Source organism: Lepidochelys kempii, chromosome 3 (assembly GCF_965140265.1).
Source record: "Lepidochelys kempii isolate rLepKem1 chromosome 3, rLepKem1.hap2, whole genome shotgun sequence".
NCBI classification, from domain to species: domain Eukaryota; kingdom Metazoa; phylum Chordata; order Testudines; family Cheloniidae; genus Lepidochelys; species Lepidochelys kempii.
Window position 1 is genome coordinate 185,953,240 of NC_133258.1, and position 9,923 is coordinate 185,963,162.

The 9,923-nt window shown below is 47.0% G+C and overlaps 1 protein-coding gene across 8 annotated transcripts in view; it reads right to left on the minus strand.

Moving 5' to 3' along the window:
- CCDC88A (coiled-coil domain containing 88A) overlaps positions 1-1,579 on the minus strand; it is a 359,900-nt gene extending 358,321 nt beyond the window's left edge. For 5 of the 8 annotated variants that reach the window (XM_073339322.1, XM_073339319.1, XM_073339318.1 and 2 more), the window contains exons 1-2: positions 413-1,137; positions 216-316 (exon numbers count right to left, since the gene is read on the minus strand). In XM_073339322.1, coding sequence (XP_073195423.1) covers positions 216-316; positions 413-475 — 164 coding nt within the window. In that variant the 5' untranslated portion in view covers positions 476-1,137. Of the gene's footprint in view, positions 1-215; positions 317-412; positions 1,140-1,427 lie in introns of those variants that run through there. The other 3 variants (XM_073339315.1, XM_073339323.1, XM_073339320.1) reach the window with 3 other exon arrangements.
- Between the last annotated feature and the right edge of the window lie 8,344 nt (positions 1,580-9,923).

Sequence of the window (9,923 nt, forward strand, 5' to 3'; positions counted from 1 at the left end):
AAGAAAGGTTCCAGTGGCAACAAATTAGACTAAATGTAGTATAAATTAGATTCTCCTCATAACTGACCACATAAATACTTTTAGCCAAAACACAATTTTATGATCAGACATATTTACAAAGCGATGCCCGGAAGTCAAATGACATGTTGAAGAAACAAAAGACTTGACAAAAAATAAAATACACAATGACAAAAAACACATACACAGGCACTTACATTTGGAGCATGATTTCGTTCAAGAATATGCCATCCACTAGAGCCACATATTCCTCCAGGTTGCTCCGATTTCCTCCAGCTAAGGGTCCAAATGTCTTAACCTAAAATATAATCATCACCATGACACTAACTCCACCTCCAACTCTGCAGCTAGATATTTACCCTTAAAAATGCCATTTGGGAAAATTAATGCTTACCCAGGTGACAAGAGGGCTAGACATAAACTGCTCCAACAGTGGTGTGAATATCTCATTCTCCATTTTATAAAAAAGGCTAAAATCAATGTGGCTCCTTTGCTTCAAAAAATACAGATTTGCCTTCTTTGTAGCAACTCTCTAAAATGCTCCCAGGATTTAGCAGCAGCAAATGACCCCCATTTCTCCAAAGCAATATAAAAAACTGTGCACTGGCAACTGAGATTTATCCTCTTCTTTTTTTAAAAAATGCAATTGAAAGTCCATCTACATTCATTTCAGCCTTCCTATTGACGGGTCTCTCCCGCTCTACATAGTGAAGGGGAAGAAGGAAGGATGGAAGGAAAGAAAGGAGGAAGGCTTCTGGAGTCTACATCAGACAAAAAAAAAAAAAAAACCCTCCAGGCTACCGCTGCAACTCCTCACTCAGCGAGGAGGGGAAACCCCAGTTTAACTCTCCAGGCTAATCGCCCCCAGAGCAAGGAGAGGAGGAAGAGGGGGCAAATACCACTCAGCAGCCCCCACCTCAGATTAAACGTTGTGCCGACGAGAGGCACAGCCTCTGAACCCCCTCCCGCCCCCACTAGTGTCACAGGCAGCCCAGGGATAGGGAACCAGCCTACCCCCCAGCAGCGAGGGGAAGCTATTTCTAATCAGTTCCCCTTTCTAGCCCCCGCTGCCATCAACTGAACTGCGACAGAGAAGGGACAAGACCCCTTCCCACACGCACCCTGCCTCGCCCTGTGATCTCACCCTCCCCCACGCCCGTTGCTCTCGCAGCCTCCCTCCTTTCCGCGGCTTCTCAGCGCCCCACACCCCTATTGCTCCTTGGTGCCTCGCTGCTCCTGAGCCCCCCTACCTCCCAACAGACTCCTCAATCCCCCCTGCTCCCTTGGCTCCTCAACCTCCCGCTGAGAACTAATTTCCTTTGCAGGAACCGCCCCCCGTCCCTTCTCCAAGTAACGGCCACCAAGCCCAATCAGCCCCAGCACAACCGCATCACATTCTCTGTACACACGGCTCCAAGGAAAGCAAGAGCGGATGGATCCCTAGCTCGTCTCTGCAAAAACGAAGAGTATCCCTCCGCCAGCCAGTTCTCCGCCTCCGCCTCTGGATGGTGGTGGAATTGAGGAGGGGGATGGGGGGAAACCGCTGCATGGCTCGCGCCCGCGCACACCACTTCAGCTCGCGCACTGCAGCTGCGGCAGCAAAGACGGCCGTCCATGGAGGGGCGGGACTCGGGAGCTCGGAGAAGCTTCAATAGACCGAAGGTGAGGGGTGGGGCGTGCCTCTGCCCTCAGGCTCCTCTGGGGGTGGACTGCTCTGCCTGCCCGCTGGCAGAAGGACACTGATTCAGTTTGACTCTCTATGGGGAAAAGGTGTGCGAGGGAACAGTGGGGTGAAACCCCTCTGGGGTGGGGGAAAAAACGTGTCAATCTTCTCCAGTTCCCCTTGAGGAGAAAGAGAGGCGCTGAATTCTCCCTTTTCTGCCCCCTGCGGATGAGGTGGTTCAGCCACTCTCATAAACATGGATCGTAGGGGGGTTTTGAGGGAGGGGTCCTCTCTCTTTTTTTTTAAAGGTGAAATTGAGACACACCCACATAGACGAAACCAGTCTGCTTGAACTTGGGACAAAGAGGGGAACGAGGACGATCTTGTTAATGATGACAAGCAGTTTGTTCACCCACGCTATTGTCCTTGTGCTGTCTCCTGACTCTTGCCCATTCAATTCTCATCTCAAGCATTACATTAATATAGGGGATTTTATGTACTTAATATACTCAGACTGTATTGTATTGACAGAGCAGTTTACAAAATCTCCGACTAAATCCAACCACTTTCATGTGACAGGAAAGAAATTTTAGCTGCATATTTTCCAGATAACTTTATCTTGTTTTTCCCGCCCTTCAAGCCTAATATGGTTCAAATTAAATCTTTGAAAAAATTCCAAATAGGGAAACAGATTGTGTTTTTAACCCAAATGTCTGCATACCATATCTGTCCTAATTCTCTAAGATTAGGAAGGAAATCTCCCTTAATGACCTCTTCTCTTCTACCCTGTAAAAGAGTAGAAAAAATAAATTATGGATTGAGGGGAAAATAGTCTTTAAATCAGATTTCAAATACAAGAGATTTACTGGTAAATTATTAACACACAACAAAAGTTGTAGATTTGGGTGGCTTTGCTTTGCAATGATGAGATTTCATCTCTCTGTAAATCAGTCATGGATGTATACAAAGCAAGGTCTTCTTTCTCTCCTTCCCTCCCAAAACCGGATGAGTAGGGAGGTTTCATTGTTAGTTTTGCCATGAAATGGGAACAGGCAGAAAAAAAAGTTGTGAAGTCTTGGACCAGAGTAAAAGTCTGGTGATACATGAGTGAAATAACGGCCAATAAACTACTAGACTTAAACACAACTACAAAAGCATTTTTGTAAAAGCCTGGATAACTAACCAGTAAGCTCTCCGTGTGCTATAAAGCATTTCCTGGGAATTAAAGACTGGCTAGGAGGAACTGCTGATCCCCAAGGCTCAGCTGCAGGTTAGTAACACCAGTTGATCTTCAATTCCTGGAAAATACTTTGGGCTGACATCTGTGTTATTATTATGAGATGAACATTTGATTAAACAGTTTTAAAAGTATGTTTTGTTTGGTTTTTTTCCAGCTTGGGTGTTGTATGACATCACTGACAGCAGGAGCACTCACTTTATGCATGTTCTGGGCATTTCTAGATAACGAGTATACTGTTTGCAGTGTTGTTGTAGCCCTGTTGGTCCCAAGATATTAGAGAGACAAGGTGGGTGAGGTAATATCTTTTATTGAACCAACTTCTGTTGATGAAAGAAACAAGCTTTTCAGCTACACAAACATGAAAAAGACCTCTATGAAGCTCGAAAGCTTGTCTCTTTCATCAACAGAAGTTGATCCAATAAAAGATATTACCTCATCCACATTGTCTCAGTATACGGAGCAGTCAGGCCACTGAATTTATGGTATCCATTTTATAATTTCTTTAAGAAGTCCACTGCAAATTGGTGCATCTCAACAAATGATTCATAGTTAATTGCAAAGTCTTGAGGTGTAGGCAAGGGAAAACAACCACATAAACAAAATGGGGAAAAAGTAATGTATTACTTTCATCATTATTTTTTTTTAGAATAACCACACACTAAAATTGAAAAGCTGTTATAATTGCAGTAATTGTGAAATTCCAAATTCAAGAAAATTTACCTTGATTTCTGTTATACATCCTCAGATTAGCTTCAGAATTAATTACTAATGGGTTGGTCATTTATCATTGCAGAAGTGGCTGCAAAAATAGGGATTACTGGGGATTGTTTTATTAACAGTGTTGCTCAGTATGTATATAACTTCCCTCTGATAACTGACAAGACAGCATGGTGTTAGGTACAAATACACTGATGATACCCAGATATGTAGTTCTGTCTCAGCCAATCATGGCAACTCCGTCTTGGCACTCTTTCATTGCTTCATCAAGATTGAAGAGTGACATAAAACAGTTAGTTGAAACTAAACCACTCTACAGAAAAGGTATTGGTGGTGGGATGGGGAATTGTGGGTGATGGCTAATCTATCTACTGTAGGGTTTGCCTCCAAGTGAGTCACTAAAGATACATATAAACATAGAATATCAGGGTTGGAAGGGACCTCAGGAGGTCATCTAGTCCAACCCTCTGCTCAAAGCAGGACCAATCCCCAATTAAATCATCCCAGCCAGGGCTTTGTCAAGCCTGACCTTAAAAACTTCTAAGGAAGGAGATTCTACCACCTCCCTAGGTAACGCATTCTAGTGTTTCACCACCTTCCTAGTGAAAAAGTTGTTCCTAATATCCAACCTAAACCTCCCCCACTGAAACTTGAGACCATTACTCCTTGTTCTGTCATCTGCTAGCACTGAGAACAGTCTAGAGCCATCCTTTTTGGAACCCCCCTTCAGATAGTTGAAAGGAGCTATCAAATCCCCCCTCATTCTTCTCTTACGCAGACTAAACAATCCCAGTTCCCTCAGCCTCTCCTCATAACTCATGTGTTCCAGACCCCTAATCATTTTTGTTGCCCTTCGCTGGACTCTCTCCAATTTATCCACATCTATCTTGTAGTGTGGGGCCCAAAACCGGACACAGTACTCCAGATGAGGCCTCACCAATGTCGAATAGAGGGGAACGATCATGTCCCTCGATCTGCTCGCTATGCCCCTACTTATACATCCCAAAATGCCATTGGCCTTCTTGGCAACAAGGGCACACTGCTGACTCATATCCAGCTTCTCGTCCACTGTCACCCCTAGGTCCTTTTCCGCAGAACTGCTGCCTAGCCATTCGGTCCCCAGTCTGTAGCTGTGCATTGGGTTCTTCCGTCCTAAGTGCAGGACCCTGCACTTGTCCTTATTGAACCTCATCAGATTTCTTTTGGCCCAATCCTCCAATTTGTCTAGGTCCCTCTGTATCCTATCCCTGCCCTCCAGCGTATCTACCACTCCTCCCAGTTTAGTATCATCCACAGATTTGCTGAGAGTGCAATCCACACCATCCTCCAGATCATTTATGAAGATATTGAACAAAACCGGCCCCAGGACTGACCCCTGGGGCACTCCACTTGACACCAGCTGCCAACTAGACATGGAGCCATTGATCACTACCCGTTGAGCCCGACAATCTAGCCAACTTTCTACCCACCTTATAGTGCATTCATCCAGCCCATGCTTCTTTAACTTGCTGACAAGAATACTGTGGGAGACTGTGTCAAAAGCTTTGCTAAAGTCAAGAAACAATACATCCACTGCTTTCCCTTCATCCACAGAACCAGTAATCTCATCATAAAAGGCGATTAGATTAGTCAGGCATGACCTTCCCTTGGTGAATCCATGCTGACTGTTCCTGATCACTTTCCTCTCATGTAAGTGCTTTAGGATTGATTCTTTGAGGACCTGCTCCATGATTTTTCCGGGGACTGAAGTGAGGCTGATTGGCCTGTAGTTTCCAGGATCCTTCTTCTTCCCTTTTTTTAAAGATTGGTACTACATTAGCCTTTTTCCAGTCATCCAGGACTTCCCCCGTTCACCACGAGTTTTCAAAGATAATGGCCAATGGCTCTGCAATCACAGCCGCCAATTCCTTTAGCACTCTCGGATGCAACTCATCCGGCCCCATGGACTTGTGCACGTCCAGCTTTTCTAAATAGTCCCTAACCACCTCTTTCTCCACAGAGGGCTGGCCATCTATTCCCCATGTTGTGATGCCCAGCGCAGCAGTCTGGGAGCTGACCTTGTTCGTGAAGACAGAGGCAAAAAAAGCATTTAGTACATTAGCTTTTTCCACATCCTCTGTCACTAGGTTGCCTCCCTCATTCATTAAGGGACCCACACTTTCCTTGGCTTTCTTCTTGTTGCCAACATACCTGAAGAAACCATTCTTGTTACTCTTGACATCTCTTGCTAGCTGCAGCTCCAGGTGCGATTTGGCCCTCCTGATTTCATTCCTACATGCCCGAGCAATATTTTTATACTCTTCCCTGGCCATATGTCCAACCTTCCACTTCTTGTAAGCTTCTTTTTTATGTTTAAGATCCGCTAGGATTTCACCGTTAAGCCAAGCTGGTCGCTTGCCATATTTACTATTCTTTCAACACATCGGGATGGTTTGTCCCTGTAACCTCAACAGGGATTCCTTGAAATACAGCCAGCAATCCTGGACTCCTTTCCCCTTCATGTTAGTCCCCCAGGGGATCTTATCCATCCGTTCCCTGAGGGAGTTGAAGCCTGCTTTCCTGAAGTCCAGGGTCCGTATCCTGCTGCTTACCTTTCTTCCCTGTGTCAGGATCCTGAACTCAACCAACTCATGGTCACTGCCTCCCAGATTCCCATCCACTTTTGCTTCCCCCACTAATTCTTCCGGGTTTGTGAGAGGCAGGTCAAGAAAAGCTCCCCCCCCAGTTGGCTCCTCTAGCACTTGCATCAGGAAATTGTCCCCTACACTTTCCAAAAACTTCCTGGATTGTCGATGCACCGCTGTATTGCTCTCCCAGCAGATATCAGGAAAATTAAAGTCACCCATGAGAAGCAGGGCATGCGATTTAGTAGCTTCTGCGAGCTGCCGGAAGAAAGCCTCATCCACCTCATCCCCCTGGTCCGGTGGTCTATAGCAGACTCCCACCACTACATCACTCTTGTTGCTCTCACTTCTAAACTTAATCCAGAGACACTCAGGTTTTTCTGCAGTTTCGTACCGGAGCTCTGAGCAGTCATACTGCTCCCTTACATACAGTGCTACTCCCCCACCTTTTCTGCCCTGCCTGTCCTTCCTGAACAGTTTATAATCATCCATGACAGTACTCCAGTCATGTGAGTTATCCCACCAAGTCTCTGTTATTCCAATCACGTCATAGTTCCTTGACATCACCAGGACCTCCAGTTCTCTCTGCTTGTTTCCAAGGCTTTGTGCATTCGTATATAAGCACTTGAGATAACCTGCTGATCGCCCCTCATTCTCAGTATGAGGCAGGAGCCCTCCCCTCACAGACATTCCTGCCTGTGCTTCCTCCCGGTATCCCGCTTTCCCACTTACCTCAGGGCTTTAGTCTCCTTCCCCCGGTGAACCTAGTTTAAAGCCCTCCTCACTAGGTTAGCCAGCCTGCTCGCAAAGATGCTTTTCCCTCTCTTCGTAAGATGGAGCCCATCTCTGCCCAGCACTCCTCCTTCATGGAACACCATCCCATGGTCAAAGAATCCAAAGCCTTCTCTCCAACACCACCTGCGTAGCCATTTGTTGACTTCCACGATTCGACGGTCCCTACCCAGGCCTTTTCCTTCCACGGGGAGGATGGACGAGAACACCACTTGCGCCTTAAACTCCTTTATCCTTCTTCCCAGAGCCACGTAGTCCGCAGTGATCCGCTCAAGGTCATTCTTGGCAGTATCATTGGTGCCCATGTGGAGAAGCAGGAAGGGATAGCGATCCGAGGGCTTGATGAGTCTCGGCGGTCTCTCCGTCACATCGCAAATCTTAGCCCCCTGCAAGCAGCAGACTTCTCGGTTTTCCCGGTCAGGGCGGCAGATAGACGACTCAGTCCCCTGGAGGAGAGAGACCATCACCACCCGCCTTCTTCTCTTGGGAGTGGTGTTCGTGGAACCCCCCATCTCAGGACAGTGCATCTCATGCCTTCCAACCAGCGGAGTCTCCTTCTGCTTTCTCCCCCCAGACATATCATCTGGTCCACTCTCCGCAATGGTACCTGTGGAGAGAACATGAAAGCGGTTAGTTACCTGTGTCCGCGTTGCTGGAACCCGGACATTCCCCCTTCTTCTTCTGGAGGTCACATGTTGCCAAGCTTCTTCACTGGCCTCTTGGCTCCGCTATGCAACCTGCTCTAAATCTTTAGAGCTTTGTGCCCGTAGAAGCATATCCTGACTTTTGTCCAGAAAATCCTCCGTTTCTCATATGCAACGCAGAGTCGTTATCTGTTGCTCCAGACCTTCAATCTTCTCTTCCAATATGGAGACCAGATTGCACTTTGTACAGACAAAGTCACTTCTGTCCTGTGGAAGAAAGACAAACATGGCACATCCAGTGCAGGTCACAACAGCTGAACCCCTCCCTTCCATATCACCTTCCTACTATGAGCTTCCTCAGAGAAGTTGGCAAGATGTAAGCCTCACTGGGCTCACTCCAGGCGAACTCCCAGGCAAACTCCTGCTGTGTGCTGCTCAGCTGGTTCGCCGCTGCTCAGCTGGTTCGCCGCCGCTCAGCTGGTTGGCGAAGCTCTGGCTATTTTTAAACAGCCAGGCTTCCCTGAAACAAACAAACAGACAGCCCCAGTGCCCGCCCCCTGCAGGCTACCAGCCAATCAGGCACTCGTTCAGGCTCTCACACTGCCCTCCCAGCAAACACGCACTCGGATACTCACCAATCCCAGGCAAAGTCCTGCTGTGTGCTGCTCTGCCGTTCCCCGCTGCTCTGCTGGTTCGCCGCCGCTCAGCTGGTTCACGAAGCTCTGGCTATTTTTTTACCTCAGAATGTGGAGGTTTTTTTACCGCATACTGAAATATGGAAATCCAATTTTTAGCAGTTTCAAGAGGATTTTGTTCACCTCTGAAATATTTAGAAGTTGTGAATTTTCTTTTATGGCACAGAACCACATCACTGAAATCCATGTCTTGCAACCTGTAGGATGGATTGCAATAATGCTTTTTACTTGAGGCTACACGACTGGTTATTATAGAATCATAGAATATCAGGGCTGCAAGGGACTTCAGGAGGTCATCTAGTCCAACTCCCTGCTCAAAGCAGGACCAATCCCCAACTAAATGATCCCAGCCAGGACTTTGTCAAGTTTGAAAACCTCGAAGGAAGGAGATTCCACCACCTCCCTAGGTAACCCATTCCAGTGCTTCACTACCCTCCTAGTAAAAAAGTTTTTCCTAACATCCAACCTAAACCTCCCCCACTGCAACTTGAGACCGTTACTCCTTGTTCTGTCATCTGCTAGCACTGAGAACAGTCTAGAGCCATCCTTTTTGGAACCCCCCTTCAGGTAGTTGAAAGCAGCTATCAAATCTCCCCTCATTCGTCTCTTCTGTAGACTAAACATCCCCAGTTACCTCAGCCTCTCCTCCTAAGTCATGTGCTCCAGCCCCCTAATCATTTTTGTTGCCCTCCCCTGGACGTTTTCCAATTTTTCCACATCCTTCTTGTAGTGTGGGGGCCAAAACTGGACACAGTACTCCAGATGAGGCCTCCCCAATGTCGAATAGAGGGGAATGACCATGTCCCTCAATCTGCTGGCAGTGCCCCTACTTATACAGCCCAAAATGCCATTAGTCTTCTTGGCAACAAGGGCACACTGTTGACTCATATCCAGCTTCTCATCCACTGTAACCCTTGGTCCTTTCCTGCAGAACTGCTGCCTAGCCACTCGGTCCATAGTCTGTAGCAGTGCATGGGATTCTTCCGTCCTAACTGCAGGATTCTGCACTTGACCTTGTTGAATCTTATCAGATTTCTTTTGGCCCAATCCTCCAATTTGTCTAGGTCCCTCTGTATCCTATACCTACCCTCCAGCATATCTACCACTCCTCCCAGTTTAGTGTCATCTGCAAACTTGCTGAGGGTGCAGTCCACACCATCTTCCAGATCATTAATGAAGATACTGAACAAAACCAGCCCCAGGACCGACCCTTGGAGCACTCCGCTTGATACCGACTGCCAACTAGACATGGAGCCATTGATCACTACCTGCTGAGCCCAACAATCTAGCCAGCTTTCTATCCCCCTTATAGTCCATTCATCCAGCCCATACTCCTTTAACTTTCTGGCAAGAATACTGTGGGAGACCATATCAAAAGCTTTGCTAAAGTCAAGGAATAACAGACCCACTGCTTTCCTCTCATCCACAGAGCCAGTTATCTCATCATAGAAGGCAATTAGGTTAGTCAGGCATGACTTGCCCTGGGTGAATCTATGCTGACTGTTCCTGATCACTTTCCTCTCCTCTAAG